Source organism: Anas acuta, chromosome 1 (genome assembly GCF_963932015.1).
Source record: "Anas acuta chromosome 1, bAnaAcu1.1, whole genome shotgun sequence".
NCBI lineage: Eukaryota > Metazoa > Chordata > Aves > Anseriformes > Anatidae > Anas > Anas acuta.
Genome location: NC_088979.1, coordinates 14,690,607 through 14,710,758, shown reverse-complemented (window position 1 = coordinate 14,710,758; position 20,152 = coordinate 14,690,607). Strand labels below are relative to the sequence as shown.

Below are 20,152 nucleotides of genomic sequence, written 5' to 3'. Positions count from 1 at the left end.
CAGAACAGGGCTAGAACCTTTGGTCAGAGATCATGAATGTTACTTTTGCCCTTCCCAAGTAACAAAAAATGATTCAAGCTCAGCCATATGACCAAATCTCAGGACTTCAGCATTCTGCATTCCTTCCAAATGTCATTTTCTTCTATGCAGCACTCCCTCAGCCTGTACTCTGGTACCAATTCATAACCTTTCTAGATTAATTTTTTGATGGGGCCTCTGTATCAAAGGCTTTAAGGCAGTCCAGAAATACAGGAATGAGGTATTTATTTATTAAAAAAAAAAAGAAGTCTATTTATCAGAGTAACACGATCTTGTATCCCTTTGTAAACTTGCTTCCATACCTCTTCCTTCATGTTCAGAGACTGTTAAAGCTCTTACAGTCTCATGCCACTCTCTATTTTTGCCCTGAAGACCTAGCATTCTTAACATGGTTTATTGAAAAAGATACAAGCAACAAGATGACAATTTCTTATAAATCAAGTATTGCCAAAAGCAAAATAAGTAGAATACAGGTAAGTGTCTACAAAAGCGGATAGGAATGAAAACAGACCTGGGGAGAATATAAACATGTTCTCTTTATGACACTCAGCCATTCAGAGCAAACCAGCAAACCCTGATGTGCGTGACAGAGATGGCAGTCTTAAAGACAGGAAACTTAAATGAATTTAGGTCTGCATTTGACTGTTCTCACAGAGTACAGAGCAAATTCCTTGTGGTGACCCTAAAAGTGTCTAAGCGTGGGCCTGAATTAGAATTTAGTGTTTGTGTCACTGTAAGGCATTTTGAACAAAGATGAGCCTTATCCTTCAGTGCCAGATCATCACTATACCTCAAAATGTCAAATCCAGTAACTCCAAAAATCAAAGGAATAAAAGGGACTAAGTTCAGGAAGTTCTTAAGCATCTGTTTAGAAGACCAGTGGGGAATATAATCTCACTCTGATACTTAAAGAATTTGTCTATTATTTGCTCTGACCTTACATCCATGGAAAGTTTCAAGCAGCTTGGAAACCATGGTGTTGCACCTGGCCAGCAATCAGTTGAAGGGTACTTCTGAAGTTTTAGAAGAAAAACTGAGGAAGATGGGGTTCATAAAAATAGAAAACCAGCAAGTGTCTGTACTAAGGGGGTACTTTCTTACTACTATTGTTGCATACTTGACAATCTTTGCTAAAGGCTTGATTTTTCACTGACAATTGAAGCTATTGTCCACTGGCCAAATCACAATCCTAACTAATGCCGTATTCTCCATAAGTATCCAGTATTTCTCTTTTCTCTTTCTGTGGAAAGAGTAAAGCATTGGTTAAGTCAAACTACACAGACCTGAAAGGAAGAGATCTTTGTTCTGACGATGTCCATACACTATGCGAAAGTACACAAGCACAGAAAGCTTTGGCAAGTTCTAGGATACTAGGACCACATGCTGTCTTCAGCTTGAAGAGAGCTCTGCTTCCTAGTCAATGCTCACCACCAGCTCAAGCCACGTGGTGGACATGGAGCACTGACATCTGGCAGCACGAGCCATGGGACCAGCAGCTGGGAGCCAGGTGGGTGGAAGGACTGCTGCCTCCTGGAAGACTCCTGTGACCTGCTGGTCACCGAACATTTACTGTATCAGCACTGCCAATAGACACAGCTCTTGAGCTTTCCCTGTGAAAGCTTTGGAATATGCTTTCAAAGAAGGAGCTGGCCACAGGAAGAAGTGTGAGCATGGTCAGCTAGTCCACAATCAGTTAGTTACTAGTGTAACTGCTCGAATGTAGAGCATTACCCATCAGGGCAACCGCAACCATCACAGTGGGGAGTAATGGAAAGCTGCAACCTACATTAGCCTCCCTGCCAAAACTAGGTCAACAGATTTTACCCAGCAGTTTCTAGGTCAAGTTCTTCCACTTCTCAGAAAGCAGTTGAGATGCCTGGTGGAGGAGGAAACCCCACAGCCTCTGGGCAACCTGTGCCAGGGCTCCATCACTCACACAGCACAGAAGTGCTGCCTGGTGCTCAGAGGGAGCCCCCTGTGTGCCAGTTTGTGCCCATTGCCTCCTGTCCTTGCACCAAGCATCACGTTTTAATCTTCTGCAGCTCCCTGTTCAAGCACAGGGCTTACATGGTAACACTTAGTGTGAGCATGACCCCTCCAGTTCTGCCAGCTCTCATCTTAATTGGTAGAAAGTACACATGGTTCTACTATTATTACTTTCTGAGTTTGAGCATCAAATTTCAAATCACGCACATTACACCTTATCAACCTTATTCTAATCCTTGCTGCATAACACAAAAGCACCTCTAGAAACTTCAAAAGCAGAAAAGCAAAAAGATGTTAATCAAAGCAGCTTAAAACTGAATGCAATGCTTGAAATATTTACACTTTTAAAATGCAAAATTAAAAGAAGGGTACGTACATGTAATACAGCTGGATAAAAGCACAGTTAACGAATCCTATGTACTGCAAGGTATGTACATCAAAGCATTACAGTAGGTAGGGTGCCAGCTACTGTGCAGCATTAAACACAGCACTGCAGAAATTATGGAAGAATGGATGAGGCTGCAAGTCAGTGTCACTAATTTCACAGTAAAAATAGGTAGAGAGACAATTGACTCTTCCCCTCCCTCCTCAACTCCCCGAGACAGCAAAGCAAGGGTACTTCAAAAATCGTTTCCCCAGAAGCCTAAACTCCAAACTCCGCGAGCAGATTTCCCAGGATGGCAGCTGGTTAAGCCAGGAGACCCAGAGGTTTCTTTTAGAGACTTAGATGGGACACTTGATGCTTTCATTAAATTACAGTGCAGATGTACAACAGGAAAGATGTGTACAAATGCCAACCATGTGACATCTCTATGAATGGAAATGTGTCTGCTAGTGACAAGCACCTCCCTGTTTAATGCAGGTCTTGCTCTAAACACCAAGCAACAGTTTCACAGGGTAAGGCACTACAGCCAGCACAACGTGTGTCTCTTGCACAAGTTCTTTCTTAGGTATAGACTTCACTACCTTCATACATAAGGTGCCCCTTTTACAAAAGATAACAGGTACAGATAACAGCCACATATGAAGTGATGAGAACCAGTCACATACACACACTCATCCTAGAACCTGAGGTTCAGCATTTTCATGTCACACTAGAGTGTAAGACACTGAAAAAAAACAATAAACACACCTTACTGCTGGCAGGTCTGAAGGTGGAAAAGCCTGTACTTGGGCACTAACATGACTTAGAGAGACTGGTTTCACGAAGTCTGACAAACTGACAACGCTGCATGCCTTGATGGAGTTATCCCAGCAGTATTCTTCTCCCACTGTTTGATGCTATGTCCTTGAAAAATACCGATGAACTTTCCCCCTGGAGGTATCTACTATGCAAGTCCACGTATCCAGAGCAGAAAAGGGTGAAGAACCAATCATTAAGGAAACCGGAGTCATTGGATTACCAGTTTATAATGCAAGCCCCAAGACTTCAAAGGAGGTTGGAAGATCCTACTGTTTAATTGTGCAAGCAAACCCATCATTTCATCTCTAAGATCCTTAGATCTGGCCAGGATTTCTACTCTTTGAAAAATCAAGACAGAAGGGAGTACCAGATGCTGTTTCTGTTTCCAAAGAGCACAGAAAAAAAGAAATACCACCACTTCCAACAGGAAAAGAGTTTAGTCACTGCAGCCTGCAGAGGAAAATCCAACGATGGGAACAGAATGAACAAGCACTCATTTACTAAGTAGAAATATTTTAATTCAGCCTTCATATAAACTATTATCAATACACGTTACACAAATATCTCAACACAAAGTTTTAAAAAGTCTCACTGTTCCTGCAACAGTTAGCCTCTGTTCTCCGCCCTGTCCACAAGAAAGCCAAAGCAGAACTGTAATGATTGCTGTTTATTAACAGTAAACTTCAGCTATCTTAACTATTTATTCACATCCCATACTGAGTTCACAAGGCAAGGATGTTGGTGGCCTCTGTGAGATCAGGGACAGTTCTAGCCAGTTCCAGAATGGACTCACTGCTGGCCAAAACTGAGCCAATGAACAACCCTGGTTGCAGCTCTGATGGCATATTAAAGAAGTGGAAAAAAAATGCACGTCAGCAGCTGAGAGACATGCGAGAAAATGAAATGAACAGCCCCACAGACACCAAGGTCAGTGAGGGAGAGGACGGAGCAACTCTAGGTACCAGAGCAGAGACTGCCCTGCAGCCTGAGCAAAAGGCCATGGCAGAGCAGGCTGTCCTGCAGCCCATGGAAGACCACATCAGAGCTGCCATCCTTCCTACAGCTCTGGGTGGACACTGTGCCACAGCAGGTGGATGCACCACCCTGAAGGAGGCTGCAGCCCATGGAACACCCGCTGAGGAAGGCTCCCACCAGGAACTGTCACCCTAGGGAAGAACATGCACTGGAGCAAGTCTTCCTCCAGGAAATGCAGTACAGACCTGTGCTGGAACAGTTCTTGAAGAACTGGAGCCCATGGGAAGGGCCCATGCTGGAGCAGGTGAGAAGCTTAAGTAAGCAGGAGCAGCAGAGACTAGTGTTACAAACCGACTGCAACCCCCAGTCCCACTAAGGACAGGAAAGAGGTAGAAGAGTTAAAAGTAACGCTGAACCTGGGAAGACGAGGCAGGTAGTTTTTTCACTTTTGAGTCCTCACTATCCTACTCTTATTAATCGGCAATAAATTAATTTAGCCTTGCTCCCTGTCAAGTCTGTTTCACCCATGCTCAAACATCACTGTCAATGTCCCTGGCTTTATCTTGATTTAACAGGCTTTTCTACAGTCCCTTGCCTCACTTTGCTGAGGGTAAGTGAAAGTGCAGCCTGTTGGGCACCTGGCAAGCAGCCAAGGTTAGCTCACCACACATCCAGATGAAAAAAAAACATGACAAGAGCTATGCCAAGCTCCATTTTAGGAACTTGACAAGAAAGGTCTTTTTCTTTTTTTTTTTTTTTTTATTCAAACAGATAAGGGCATACTAATCAAGTTGCTTTCCCTAGAAAGGAAAGCTACAGAAACATCACCTTAGTACTGAGTTAGTTTTATAAATAGAAATTGTCTTTGGCAAGGAAGACCCAGTATATTCATAATGTTGATATACTTCATTACACAACAGTGTTAGGTAGCTGATTAATCATCTTCTTTAACACAATTTTCCATTCTCAAGACTTTGCTGGCTTAAGCTTCAGTGCCCGGCAGATGACTTTTTGCAAGTTTCCTTCCTTATGAAAGAAATGTACGAACTGTGCCCTTTATCGTTCCCCTGCAAATAGGGCATTTTCGGAGGGATGGAGCACATTCTTTGCATACTACTAGGTGACCACATGGAATAAAGACAATGGAAACTTCTTTGTCCATGCAAACTTTACATGTTCTTTCTTCTTGCAGTCTCCTCAGTTGCTCTTCCATGGGTAAACCTGGAAAAAAAGTTAACCTTTTAAGAAGCCTGAATATACATGCATTCTACTTAGAGAGTAGATTGGAAAATAAAGGGTGAAACTGAATGTGACTATGCTCACTAAACATAGATGGCAGTGAGAAAATAAGCACACTTTCCAGAGTTCAGAAAACAGCATGCAAGGAACCAGTCTGTACTTTCCATTTGTAAGGGACAACAAACAGCTCAGGGACTGGAGACCAGCTATAGTTCTTGAGACTTATGTTTATATTTCACCATATGCTGTACTTTCTGTGTTTGGATATTAGAAGCACAGAGCACAATGACCGGTAGAAGTGAGCTATATTCAGATTTGTATACTTTTCCGCAAGTCTGTTAACATATTAAGTTTCATATGCATCTGAACTACAAGAGTAAGAATTAGAGCTAACTCAAACTCAAGTCTGACAAGTTTATTCATCCAGCTGTTGGCCAAACAAGATCTTAGGACAGCTATAACCCACTTTGGAAAAGTAAAAATCATGGTACCTCCTATAAAACGTTAGCTTGTTATTCACTGCTTGATCCCTACCAAATGCCTTCATGAGAACTTGTACCAGGACCAAGCCCAGTATGTGCCTGAATGTTTGGAGCTCCAAAAAACCCAACCTCCTAGTGCAAAGGGACCTGTGTAAGGCACAGTGTATGGCTCAAGGCAAATAGACTTACATACAAGCCTGCAGATGCACTTAAGATGTGCTTATCTCAAAATTACCAATATAAATCAGGGAGAGGGTGAAGCACAAGAAAATCCATTTCTTAACTAAAGTTAACCTCTTTTTAGGATGTTAGCCAATTGTCCCAAAATACCCTTTAAAGTAAGAAAGTAGAGTTTAAGATACCTGATACATCTTCTGTAGGAACATACTTCATGCTCTTCTCCACTAAAATAAAAGAAAAACAACCAAGTCATTTCACTAATCTACATTCCAACAGCATCTGACTTTTATCTTTAGATTGCAAAGACAGCACAAATTAGTCTTCGATAAACTTATAACCTTAAAGAAAAGTGACATACCAAATAAATCTTTGTAGAGTACAGGGTCACAATCTCGTAGACAGTTTCTGAATATGCTGGCTGCTGCATTTCCTTTCACTAAAACTGTGTCTATCAGTTCCCTTGCTTGCAATGCTGTCTGAGTCTTCTGTTTAATAACGTCATGCTCAAGTTCTGTTATCACTTTAGCTGACAGTAAACTCCCAAGGATTGGAAGTACACATGTTAAACGCTGGAATAAAGCCATTCGGTTCTTCCGAATTAAGGTCAAATCATCTGGAATAGAAAGGGGATTGGGTGTTTGTTAGAAACAGTACTCCAAGCTGCATTTTTGCTTAGTAACTGACACATTCTATAAACTCTACTTGAAATGTTCACTTACTAAAGAGCATTAAAAAGACCTCAAGAAGTTTTAGCAGTACTTACATAAATAACATACTTAAGAAAAATACATACAAGCAGCTCTGGAGCTGAAGCCTTTTAATCAACAAGGCCTCTGGCTCCCATCTCTAGATTAAATAGTTTGAGGGGATATTGTTTAACTTCACACTAGTCATGCTCTGCAGAATTGCAGAGAGAAGAAGTGGAACACCTCTGCATAACACTAATGCTAACCCACTGACAACTGACGGGTTAACTTCAGTCAGTGATGGTCAAAACCATGACCAAGCTGTAGATAGGATCAAGCTTTTCTAAGAGGTGCCCAACAGAATTATGTGCAAGAAAACCAGAAGCACAAAACAACTAGATTCAGGAGGGTTTGTTTTTTTAAATAGTCTATTACAATTTTAAAAATAAAGTCTCTTGAAGCTTTAATGGCTGAATCCATCTCTGTTTTTGTGGCAGAATATATGAGTAGGAAGGAAGCCATTTTAATTCAACTTGTAGTTGAGAAGTTTCATTAGTGCTTCAAAGATTCTAAAAACACTGGGGGGGGAGTGGCGGGATGTCTTCAAAAAATTACATAGTCTTGAAACAATAGGGAACATAAAAGGTACATCAAATAAACACCATTCAATATCTGACCTGCATGGTTGTTTCAGACAGAAAAGCTGACCTTTGACAATCTTACAGAACCTATATTTGTAAAAGTTAGCCAGCTCCTAGAGCAGGAAAGTGTTGGCTCACCAGTTCAAGTACCTTAAAAAGCAGGCAAATTTGGAAGGAAAAGGAAAAGTACGTTAAAGTATTTTGTTTCAATTTATTTAATTAATAGGCACACAAAGTTATTAAAAAAGTATGTCTTTGTTCCTGTGGAAAGAATAAGGTGATTCTAAACTCTTGGAACCTATATGAACCATCTTCCTGAAAAGGAAAGAAATAATCACGAGACTGCTAGCAATACAGATTGCCAAATAATGCTCTTAAAGAAGTTGATTGTAAGAGCAAGTAAATTAAATCACTTTGTGAATAAAAACAATTATAAAAATCAGGCCAGAAAGCAGAACAATACAAACCACTTCTGCTTTCATTTTTATTCATTCCTTATGCATACCTGATGCCACTTCTTCAAACTGTCTCTCTTTCTCTTCTTCCCTCTTCTCATCTTCAGCAGTGAGCAAATCAGACACAAGATCATTAACAGTCTTGTAGTTCTCTTCAGTGGCCAAGATTTTACTTTGCACTGTTTGCTTTATTAGCCGTCTGCTGAATCCCATCTCCAAGGCAGCTTTAACTACAGGTGTGTTCATCATGATTGCATCTTCTGAACGATTCTCTCCAGGTTCAAAATGAATGACTAATCAAAGAAGAAAATCACTGCGTATAAGGTAAAGAACAGAATACACACACAACCTACAAGATAACACATCAACATTACCTACACACAATACCTAACATTAGAAAGTTAGTAATTTCAATGACTAAACAGACTTCTTTTTAGTTATTGGTTTCCATTTTTAAAACTAGTTACTTGCATTCAGTTGGACTAAATCCACGATAAACTTTCATCCATGTCACGCTTTCACAAAAAAAATAAAGTCTACGATACTCCAGCGAAATACAGAAGCTCCTATTGTGTCTTCAGGTTGTAGTTCCCCCCTCCCCCCAACACACTATTAGTCATGTCTAACTTTAGCCTTAAAAAGCATCTTGACTTAGGAACTCAAAATTCAGGGCTTCTAGTGCAAGCAATTGCACTAGAATCAATCCATCCATCTTACTCAGCACCAGGCACATGGGACTGACTCATCATCCTCAACCAGCAGGGACTACGATAGTATCTCCTACTCACCCTCTGGGAGGAGTTTATTGCCACCATAACTGGAGCTCCACACACAATGGAACTCAAGGACTTAACTTTAACAGCTTGTCCTAACCTTTCTCCAAACGCTGCCACTCAGCTCACTATTCACTTAGCTCCATGCCTAGAAATTGAGTTGGATTAACTGCATGACGCCTTTAGCAACTACTCCATCAAGGTCAATACCACAGATAAATTTAGCAAACTCCAGCTTGACTTGTTTCTGTTTAACCCAACAACGAAACAAAAAAATAAAGGAAGTGCCAAGCATTCAAAACTAAAATCTAAGCCGGATATGGCAGTATGTAAATAAGGAAAATGAAAGCTGATATGTCTCAAAGGAGCTTCCTTTGAGACATATCCGTCTCACATTGTCTGTCCTTTAATGTTACATAGACAGTTATAGTATTGTTGTTCCCAAGAAAGCCTAAGATTCACTATATAAATTAGTTTTGGAGAGCTTATCATTAAGTCTGCAAAGTGCTGAGGGTCTTCAGAAACATGCTTTTCATGTTATATTAATATACATACTTGGGGGATCGATGTTTTCATCTACAGGTGTATCAGAAGTTGACAAGAGCTGTAAAACACAATGGAACTGCATTATCATCTAAGAATTGCTTTTCCTTCTACATACCATTCTAGCAACTTCTTGTCTCAAGAAGTTGGGCTGGGCTTTTTATCTGAAAGATATCAGTTAAGTATTTTTACGTATGGTTACACAAGTCTCAATTTCTTCAACTACATAACCAATATAAAAGTTAGTGCTGACTACTTCTATTAAGAATTTCAGCTTATTCTTGTCATATCTTGTATGGATAGTAACGATTCAGCTATGAGGAGCTGCACAGACAATTAAGAACTCCATGCGACTTGTTTCTGAAATACCAATTGCTGATCTGCACTGTTCACCAAAACTTACCTAACTATAACTTCCTTCTCCTGACACAGAGGCTCAAAGGATCTCATTGCTTCATAATGAGGAGCAAAGGTTTGTCTGTAAATGACCGGGTGTTGTAACCCCTGAATTACTACTATAATATTATACCACCTACTTAATAATTTCTCATGAAACTCCTTCCATGAGTAACCCTGTACAGGGTAAGTTCCAATATTTCAGTTCCATTAGCCATGGTTCAGCACTGATTTATTTTTTTGTGCCCATGAAGAACATTTACCACATGAGAAACTTAGGAGAAACATATAGAGAAATAAGGCAGAAGGATATATGGAACTCCCAAAAAGAACACAGCATTCTTCAACAAGGAAAAAAACAAAAGTTACAAAACAGTAAGGTGTTTTACCTGTTCAAGCAGATGGGGAAACCTGGCCTGAATCTGACTTACAAACTCTCCTCCTTTTACGCGAAGCAGATACTCACACCTGAAAGATTGGCAAATATGTATTCAATTATACTTTCTATTTCCCAATAAGAATTAAAACAAAGAAGAATGAGACCATCTACAATAGCACAAAATAATTTAAATGCAGGTTTCAAGCTCAGTGAAGGAAGAGAAGAGTTCTCTTAACTGTAAGCTTGATGTAGCCTAGTACCTGGTGACACTTCAATAAAGCTTTTCCATGATGTTGAGCAGTCAGTAATCTTACCTATATAAATGCAACAGCTTTACGTTCCACCACCACTTTTAATCAAAATGACACATCATAAAAAATACCATGTTGGCTTCATTGCAGAGTGCAGTGATAAAGTTTCTAACTCACCTTCTTATTGTTCTCTCTCTTACTCAAATCATTTAAAAAAATATCAAAATTCAACACCACTACCAAAGCCAGATCTGCTTCATGAATGTAGAGTTTTATCTCTTTTTAAGTACATTTATTGACCGGGCATAACAGAGGGAAACAAAGTAGTCATTTAACTGTACAAGCATCTGGTATCCAACAGGATCTGGTAAATTGCCTTTGAAAGTGCAGCTATTTCTGTCATTGATGAACACGGAGATTTCCACAGGCTCAGAGAGCAGTCAGGTATGCAACTGCCATTTATAGGGAATGTATACACAAGTTATTTCTGTCACTTTTCCAATTGAGACACGTTAACAGTCACTGAAACCTTCTTCACAATCCTTCCTACACCTATGAGACTAAACCACACCTGCTGAAAGGCTCAATCAAGAGCATTCAATGTGTGCACAGAACTAGACTGAAGTTCTAAGTTCTTTCTGCCTCAGTTCTCAGAAGCTTTTTTTCTCCTCCACCTGTTTTCTGAGTGCTTCCCTTATCTACTTATGCTCGCTAAGAATGCAGCATCACTTGCTAACAGTGATTTACGGATGCACACAGCTTTTAGTTATGAAGTGGAAAGTCTTAAGTATCATGATTAATGAAGAAGCATTTTAAGACACCTTTAGCACTTCAGAGGTTTTAAAATGAGGAACATGAAATTCATCCAAGTGATAGAATGAATTTGTACACTATATGGTGAAATTAAAAACATTCAGTGCAGCATATAGCTGCCAAAATTAAAAGTACTTAAGCAGTAAGGATGTGAACAAATTACGATAAAGAGTTTGCAAGTTACCTTGGAAACCATTTTGCATGCTCAATCCACGGATCATCTCCAGATTCCCAGCACCTCAACCCACCATCACAGCAGAAACACTTGACATCATCATTGCGACCTTTAAAAAAAAATAAGGTGCAATATCTAGCAAACATTTACACAGGTTACTTTAAAACAAATGTTGGAACAACAGTATGAATAAAATCAGAGATACTAGGTCTTATTACTTACCTACATAGTAAAAGCCAGCATCTGCAAGCTGCTCAGGTTGAACTGTAATCCTGGTTGGCCAATTTATGAATGTTTTAACGCGTGCTTCATGGGTCTGCATGCTCACATTTGAAACATTGAAACTTGTTTGGTCTCGGGTGAGATTTTCCACAAAAAGGCAGTTAGGAAAGTGTCTCCGATGCTCTGACAAGGCATTATCTTTTGGTTCCCAGTTACTCAACTGACCACCACAGGAGAAACAAGCAACTTTGTCTCCTGTCCCCAGGTAATAAAGGCCAGCCTTCACCAGATCAGTGGGCGAGAGAAACATCAGGGGCCATGCATGAAAAGTGCGCATTCTGGCTTCTTCAGTACTCATTGAAGGATTGTGAGGCTTAGGTCTTAAGTGTGAGAGGTCTTCAACAGCCCTAGTAGTTACTGGGTCTTGAGGAAAACTGGAAAAAGAGCCACTGAAATAGCCAACTTGTTCGAAGCTTGGAGAAAGCGTCATGGAATGTAGAGATGATGAGAGACCACTTGTGACCAGAGGTGAAAAGGCAGAATGAGAGGACAGCCCGAGGTTGTTCACTGAAATCATGTCCCGAACAAAACTGCAGCTAGGATACAGCCGTTTGTGCTTTTCCATCGCATTATCTCCTGGTTGCCAGTTGTCCAACACCAAGCCACAACTGAAGCATTTAACTTTATCTTGCACACCAGTGTAATAAAACCCAGCCCGGGCAAGGCTCCGTTCTGACACTGGCACATTCACAGGGAAAGTAGAAAATGTTGACATTCTGTAGAGTTCACAGGATACATCATATTTCAGTTCACCACACAGAGCACTCTGCTTCATCATGCTAGCCAAGAAAGGGCTATTTTCCATTATGTTCATAATGGAGTATTGTTGGAAAAATGGGACAAGTCTTCCTCTGGGAGGTAGTTGTGTGTATTAAAGGCAATTCTGAATAACCCCTGCCTGTGTAAAAGTAAGAACCTGAAAATGAAATATTTATGTGCAACTTTCAATACAGGTACGAATAGAATTAGCCACATGATTAACGTACTTCAAACATTTGAAGAGTTCTTGTACTTGGGTCTATACAACTGCTTTTGCACAAAAGCTGATCCATCCCATCAACAATTTAAAAAAGCATGTTTAAAAGGAAAAGGACTGTCCCTTGAAAACACGCATCACATGCTTTCCTTGTGCTTTGTATCTGGGAGAGCAGCGTCAATTAGTCAGGCTAGTAGAGGCTGAGTCCAGAGGACAAAACCTCAGATGGGTTTTTCAAAATCCTTTGTCAATAAAGAAACTAAAACTAGGGAGGAGGGGGAGGCTTCAAACAAAATTAAATAGTATGTTACAGTTCAAAATGATGTCAAGTGGTTTATGATCTACTGCACCCTAGACAACTACACACATGCAAAATTTTAGTTTTTAACTCTCATTAGGAAACTGAAAGTAACAGCTTCTTAAGCTCAAAAGAGCCTCTGAACTGACATTACTCGACTGATCTGGTATATCTGCTACTACTGAACTGCCAGAAACACCCTCAACATCTGCATATTGTTGTAGCGATTGTTAATACTTAAGAAGTCACTTCACGTGCATCAAATATTCAGCTATGAGATGCATAAATCCTATGCATTGCCTCTGACAAGAACATACTGTCTTAATGAGCCCCAGGCTTTTCTGTCTGTAACACTGTCAGCACAGGCTGAACATTTCAGTTTTAACCTGGTGCCTTAGTTACGAGTATGCACTTATCGCATTTAACATAAATAAATTGCTTTGTGTCAGGACATTCTAATGCTTTATACTGATAAATTAAGTTTTTGCTGTGTGCCATATTTATAAAACAAACAAACCTCAAAAAAGGAGAAAAAAATAAAGCTTTAGTTTCTTTATTGTGCACAGAACTACCTCCCAGAGTTCAGACTGAAGTCCCTTCTAAGGTGCCTACGTCTCCATATTTGATAATGACTGTTCACAAGAAGAAACTGTAGATGTCTGTAGCTTCAATGAACTCCTTTGGGTGAAACAAAACCTGTAAAGAAGGAAGAGCAGTGTTTCAAAAAATGCAAAGCAATGTGTACATAACATCTACATAGACTACACAAACTGAAGCACTAAAATTGCAGATGAAGCTTTTTTGAGATGTCAGCTAGTTAGTTTCAGGAAGTCAACTTCATGTACTGTCACATGGAGTGGATTTTACAAAACTTCTCTGCTACTGACACACATGCAAAGCTGTTTAATCCACAAGCAGAAGTGTTTGGCAGATGGATGAATCAGGCTGCCTGACCACAAGCTGTATCAGCATAAAGGAAAAGTCTTGTACAGAAGATAGTACACCCATTTAAATTTGCTTAAGGCTGCAGAATCTCAAGCAATAAGGATCCAATTTTATTATATTGGCTTATTTTATGGCTATTTAAGTTTATTATTTAACTAGATCTGACTATATTTAAAAGGGTAACTTCAGCAAAATTTGGAACTTCACCAAAAAATTCAGCCAAGAACAAAGTCCACACATTTTTAAATATATATATTATAATTATATAAACAAATATATATAGTAGTCTGCTCTGCAGTATCAATTCGTAACAAGTTCCTCCAGGAAAGACTCAAAATGGACATATTTGTCACAATGACACAGCCTCAGAAAAGTCCCCTACAGGAAAACTGTGCATTTTTTAGCTCTTACCACGGTCACCCACCCCATTAGTGCTCCCACTCATTTCCTAACCCCCGAGGAAGAGATTAACAAGGGCACAAAGGCCACGTGCAGCTGGGACTGAGGTGTCAAGGTCTCTGCACAGCGCTAGCCCAAAAAGCCTCCCGACTGGGAAAAGCCAAAAAAAGCGAGTTGTATCACAGCACGACGATGTGCCCCGGGAATCGCTGACTGCCCAGGGGCTGTTACCTGATAACACGCCTCTAGCATTACCGTGTGTTATAGCCCTACACAGCCTCGACGCCCACAACCTCCCGGCCACTAAAGCTCGTGTGTCCCCCCAGCTACCCCGCAGCGACACCGAGAAGTTAATTAAGCCCAAATAAGCAATATTTAACGAGCCCAAAACCACGCAAGGGGGAGGCGAGCTGCCTCAGGCTGCTGTAGGGACACGCAGCAGGGGGGAGCAGCCACACGTCCCCGGAGCTCCCTCAGGACCTCTCCTTTCCCCCCTGTCCCCATTCCCCTCCCTGTCCCCGTCCTCCCCGCTCCGTGATGCGTCTCCCCGGATCCCCAGCAGCCCCGCAGCAGGCCGCGTCCCGCACCCCCGAGCCCGCAGCCCCTCACTCACAGCCTCCGCTCCGGCACCCCGCAGCAGGCGGCCGGGCTGCCCGCCCCAGCCTATATGGGGCGCCCGGCCACGGGGCTCAGGGGGAGCGGAGCCCCCTCGGGCACCGCCCCGGCCCGGGGAAGTCCGTCCTTGGCAGCGGTGACGCTGGTAAAGCCCCGGGAGCTGCCGAGCGCATGCGTTGCCCGAAGGGAAAGGGCGGCCGCCACCTCCTTCTCCTCCTCCTCCTCCTCCTCCGTCCCGCCCGCCTGAGATGGCGGCGGGGGGCTCCCTGCGTGTGGCGGTGTCGGGGGCGAGGCGCGGTGCTGCGGGTCCTCAGCGCCCCTCGGGGCTCCTCTCAGCCCCCCTGGAGCGGGGCTCGGTCCCCGCAGGGGTGAGCGGGGACGCTCGGTACTTTCCTAGCGGGCGGGGAAAGCCCCGGGGGCGGCGTGCTTCCCGCTCCGCCCCGGGGCTTTCCAGGCTCCTTCCTGCGCCATGCGGGACCCGGCGACAGGCGGGCGGGGGGCGAGGGGACGGGACCCCGAGGGACTGACTGAACCCGAGTTTGGGGAATGGTCCCAGGGGTTAAACCTCGGGGGCAGAAAGTCTCAGGGGAAGGCAGTGAAAGTCGCGGGGGGGAGAGGCACAGACGACACGTTTCCATCGGAGGGGTTTAAGGCGGTATCTGCACGTAAAAAGTCTGAAAAAGTTCCACGGGAGGTACCAAAAGACTGACCGGCGCTCCAAATCTCCCGGCGGAATTACGAGATGACGCTTCCTATAAAGGAACGGCGGACAGGAGGTGAAAAAGCCCCGCTTGGTGCATTTGCGATGACTGCGATAGCGGGGTGTTTGCACAACTGAGAACTGAAGGGTAGAAATAAAGGAAGCATGACCGAAGAGCACGTTATGACACCGATGGGTATTTTTTTGTAACTGTGTTCCCGTAAGGTGAATTTGCAAAAGACTCATTCATATCTTTTCTAAAATGGGTTCAAATTTCCTGTCATAGGCGATGACGCTAATCAATAATAATACCGAGTCAAATTTCAGACATCTGAGTGCAGAAACGCAGTAGTGGAACACCATTTAACTTCCCTTAAGTCTCGACATAGAAATGTTTCAGCACTTGCTAAAAAAGAAAAACAGCCGAAGTTTAAATTATCAGATTGCTGACGTCATTTTAAGGAAGCTTCTGTCATTGAGAAGACAACAGTAGGGCTTCAAAAATGCACTCAGCTCTCCAGACACTGTACCTGAAGATGGATAGGTTTCAAGTTGGGATGGATGGGTTTCAAGTTTGTTGCACACAGGCAACTCAGTATCACGTAAGCACCTGAGCTCTGTGTATGTGTGTTTGCATGGCTTTAAGTGCAGCTGCTAAAACATTTGCTTTCGTGGACCAAGCTGGTGATGTTCTCAGCTTGGGACTTCAAGCAGGAGTTTCCCAAATAAAGTTACATTGAGTCTATTGCTATAGATTCCAGGTAACCTCTTGGCTTTCAACCACACATTGTCCCAAAGCTCATTAATTCGCTGTTCCAACTTAACTCTCTCAGTCCTGCAGTGCTTCCCTGCTTTGTGCCACTCCATGAAATCAGGAGATAACTAAGGGTTTCTTAGCACTGAAGTTCCCAAGGAGTGATGTGTTACCAGCAGCATCCCCAGCCCAGCATCAGCATGGGACCAAGGTAACTCCAGACGCAGGGACAGAGAGCGCAGGAGGAGCACTTTGGTCCTATGCAAGCTAAAAGCAGTGCATGCACAGCACGAGCATTCCTTTCACCGATTGCATCAGAGTTTGAAGATCACAGGCTTGACCTAAGAAACAGTAGGATAAACAAGATGCTCTACTTTGCAGATTCTTTGCTCTGGAGAGGGGGAAGGAAGGCTGTGTTAGGATAAAGCTCTCATCAACCAAAGGGAACTGCTCTCTTAGCAAGTCCCAGGTAATCGTAGAGGTGACAGTGATAATAAAAGTGTGTCTGCCTCATTACCAGTGTATGTGAAAATAAACCTAATGTCAGTGTTGACTGAAATAGCCAAGATGATATAGCCAGTTTCTGGAGGTGGAACATGGTGAGCCTGCAGCATGAGTGCACGATGAATGCCAGCAATAAGTAGGACAGACAGGCCAGGAAGCAGCTGATGGGACTGCACATCGAGAAATCTTCTCCAGGAGGCCTGATGGATGTCTGTCTGTGCTGGGATCTGTCTCTTGATTCCTTCTCCAGTTTACCATCTTCTACAGCATTAAAACATCTTGCTTTAATGGTGCCTCTGTAACACATGCCTAAACGTCCCTGAAGGGGTGAGGGTTAAAATGCTGTTGTTTGCCTTTCTGTAGCTACTGCTTTGCTCTCCCTTAAATTACAGGGGAAATACTGTTACCTAGTTTATCACCACCATAAGTGACTGTCAGAGTATCTCCCTAGGATTTCAACTTTACTGATACCCACTCTGGGTATGCTCAGGTATTGACAGTTGTTTTCTCTCAAATGTTTTCCGGAGATACAAACAGCTCAAAGCAGCAAATTTATCATTTCTGTGCTACCAAGGATGAGATACAACATAATCTACAATTTTAGTAATAGTGCTCTGGTCTTTAATTCTAGCTAAGAACGTACCTCTATTTGATTTTTGGTTTGAGAGAAAAACACTCAGTTAGGTGAAGAAAAAGTACTCCCTATAGCTTCATTTGTATTGGTCCACTCATATCTATAGCACATCTATAGCTTGTTTGGCTGTTGATTTATAGAAACTAATGAAAGTATCTAAATTCCAAGCTGCTTTTAGGAGTGAGTTAGAAAGCATTTCTCAAAGGCCTTGCAGTGCTTCATCAGGGAGCCACGCAGCCCCAGCAGTGGAGACTCCTGTACCTACTCTTCCACTTGTCTAAACCCACCTATAAAACTCTACTTGTATTAAAAAGGAAGAATTATCACCAGCTAGTGTCCGCACTTTTCAGCTTCCAAAAGGTATCAAAAGCTGCTATGGAGCATGTTCTAGCAACTGTGCTGATGCTACTTATTTTGAATCAGTAGCTGCCATTCATAGTACATTGATAGCATTGCCCCCTTTCCAGCAGTAAAGAGGCAGGTTTTGTCTGTTAAACTGATCTGATGGCAATTAGCATGCCAGAAAAAAAGAAGAAAAAAAAAAAAAAGTGAGCAAATTTTCTTTGGAAGATGTGACTTACCAGCTCTTTCAAAATACTAGAGGAGGATAATGATGAAATACAAAAAGGAAAAAAGAAAAAAAAAAAAAAAAACACAGATGTTAAGGGCGACTTAGGAGGAGCTAGACTGGGACAGAATATTTACTGTAGATAAAGTAGTAGGACCTATTTGTTTTAGAAATTAAGCCAAACCCTAAGAGCAGAGCAGTTCTGACATCTTGTAGATATGACATCAGACAAACTGCGTTTTGATAATCTGAATGAATGCAAACTGCTTCCCACTTCATTCCAACTAAACACAGCAACAGGGCACCTCTGTCTAGACCATCAATAACTATTACTTTAATTTTGTGACGAGACTTAATTAACTGCATTTGGGCACATAGCAAAATAAAATAAAAGCGAATATCTCACAAAGGACAAATATCATATCTAGACAGTAAGGGTATCATGACTCATTGTAACAACCTCTAATGTTCAAGAAAAAGAAAAAAACCTTCATCTTGGAGCTCACATACTGAAGGTCAGTACATTCACCATCCAGAAAGTTTCCATTAGCTGTGCAGCCACACGGTTCTGTTTTACACATCCTCCTACACAACGGAGCACAAGAACAAATGTTAAAGTTTGCCTAAATCTGTTGTGGGTTTTATTTCATCACTTTCAGTGCAACGAAGAACTTCTCCCACAAGACATAATTAGTCTCAAGAATATATCAGAACCACACTGAATAAGCTGAAGCTTTTACATCAATAAAAACTTTCATTGTTATTTGCTTGGAGAGTCACAGGAAAATTTGGTAAATTTTGCATTCAGTTCCCTTTTTAGATTTGAGAAGCTGATCACTTTTCCATTTTTTTTCTTTGCTTCTAAGAAGACATTTGTGTTCTGCTGGAGGTTTAATAAACCTTACATTCAGCATGAGAAAAGAGCCTGAAAAATGCCAAAACAGAGATGACTGGGTTAAATAAACCAAGTTTGTGTGGAAAAAAGGACCACATATACATCGAGGAAATCGAAAGGCTGCATTGACTTGTTTAAATTCAGGACTCCTCATTCCTGCTTCCGTCAGAGGTACTGTCTTTCTAAACAGCAGATTGTCTATGTTGACTCAAAGTTACTTCCTGCTGTTGTAATATGAAAATTTCTCTAGGGCTTTTAGTTCCCTTTGCTTGAACTAACTATTGCTATTCACATTCTCGAGCAGTGTCATGGTTTTGGCTGTGTGTGCAGCTTTTGCTTTACCTAATGAACTGTCTGCATCTCAACCCATGCCTTCTCACACTTTTACCTTTCAGATTCTCTCCCCAACCCACCTGAGGAGAGCGAGTGGCTGTGTGGGGCTGAGCTGCCTGCCGGGGCTAAACCACAGCAAAGAGTCAGAAGGAATCTTGTATGTTAATGCTCCTTCTGTTAAAAGAGAGCCTGATGTGGCACACTTTGATTTTGTGAGGCTTACTGTGGAGGTTTACCACTACTCTGAGGCTCAGGAGGATACAAAGGTTTTGTGAATCATGCTACGTATGATGGCATCACACTTTACTGTGGGCCTGGGTCACAGCTGCGACAAAGTTCCATTTAAAACAATGACATCAGAAAGCATATTATCCATTCAGAGGTTTCAAATGTCACTTCAGAGTATGGGAAATCAGTAAATCAGTGACTTCCAAAAACCTACACACGAAGAACTTCAGCCTTATGTTCCCACATACAAAATAAAGCCCAAAAGTCCAGAAGCAAAACCAGAGATGTGAGCTATGCGCCTGAGCTCCCAGTGCAGCAGTGGGGAACTGATCTGTGGTCTAAAACAACAAATAAGCAAACAAACAAAAATGCTCTTCACAAACTGAACGAGTCATAAATCATCTCTACCATCTACTAGAACAATGATGGCTCAAATACTTGGAGCAGACATGGGATCTGACAATAGGAGTGGGGCTGCTTATGTTAATCCTGCTGACAAATGGTAGTAAAACTGCAGCCTGAGAGAAGCTGGGCTTTTCCTTTTAGCATTCTGTGGTGTTCCTTAAGAATATATTGAGAAATAAGAAGAGCCACAGTGTTACTGTAAACCCTTTGTATTTTTAGCACTTTATTAACTGCAGTGGGAAGACACTGACTTACAGAAACATGGGAGCAAAGAAATAAGGAGATGAAGCCTACTGAAAATAAAATCTCTTAAACTTTAAATCTGTAATATTTTCATGATATTTTTATGTAATATTTTCAAGGATATTACAAGGAAAAGCATAATGAGGAGAGGAAAAAGAGTGATGAACCTTTGGCAAG

The 20,152-nt window shown here is 41.8% G+C and overlaps 1 protein-coding gene across 1 annotated transcript; it reads right to left on the bottom strand.

The window, feature by feature from the left end:
* Positions 1–3,704: 3,704 nt before the first annotated feature.
* BIRC2 (baculoviral IAP repeat containing 2) lies at positions 3,705–15,025 on the bottom strand. Its single transcript, XM_068670018.1, has 9 exons — positions 14,710–15,025; positions 11,419–13,448; positions 11,206–11,305; positions 9,968–10,046; positions 9,195–9,243; positions 7,917–8,159; positions 6,443–6,697; positions 6,267–6,308; positions 3,705–5,404 (listed from the first exon to the last, which is right to left on the bottom strand). Exons 2-9 carry the CDS (start codon positions 12,290–12,292, stop codon positions 5,211–5,213), a joined length of 1,836 nt encoding a protein of 611 aa, XP_068526119.1. The 5' UTR covers positions 12,293–13,448; positions 14,710–15,025; the 3' UTR covers positions 3,705–5,210.
* Positions 15,026–20,152: the final 5,127 nt, after the last annotated feature.

What these genes read in the sequence shown, in the direction of transcription:
- BIRC2 (XM_068670018.1), bottom strand. Translation starts at nt 12,292, where the DNA reads ATGAACATAATGGAAAATAGCCCTTTCTTGGCTAGCATGATGAAGCAG. An exon ending in TGCTGGCTTTTACTATGTAG is followed by an intron (nt 11,306 to 11,418) that starts GTAAGTAATAAG and finishes TTTTTTTTAAAG; the next exon opens with GTCGCAATGATGATGTCAAG. An exon ending in ACTCTACAAAGATTTATTTG is followed by an intron (nt 6,309 to 6,442) that starts GTATGTCACTTT and finishes CTTTTATTTTAG; the next exon opens with TGGAGAAGAGCATGAAGTAT.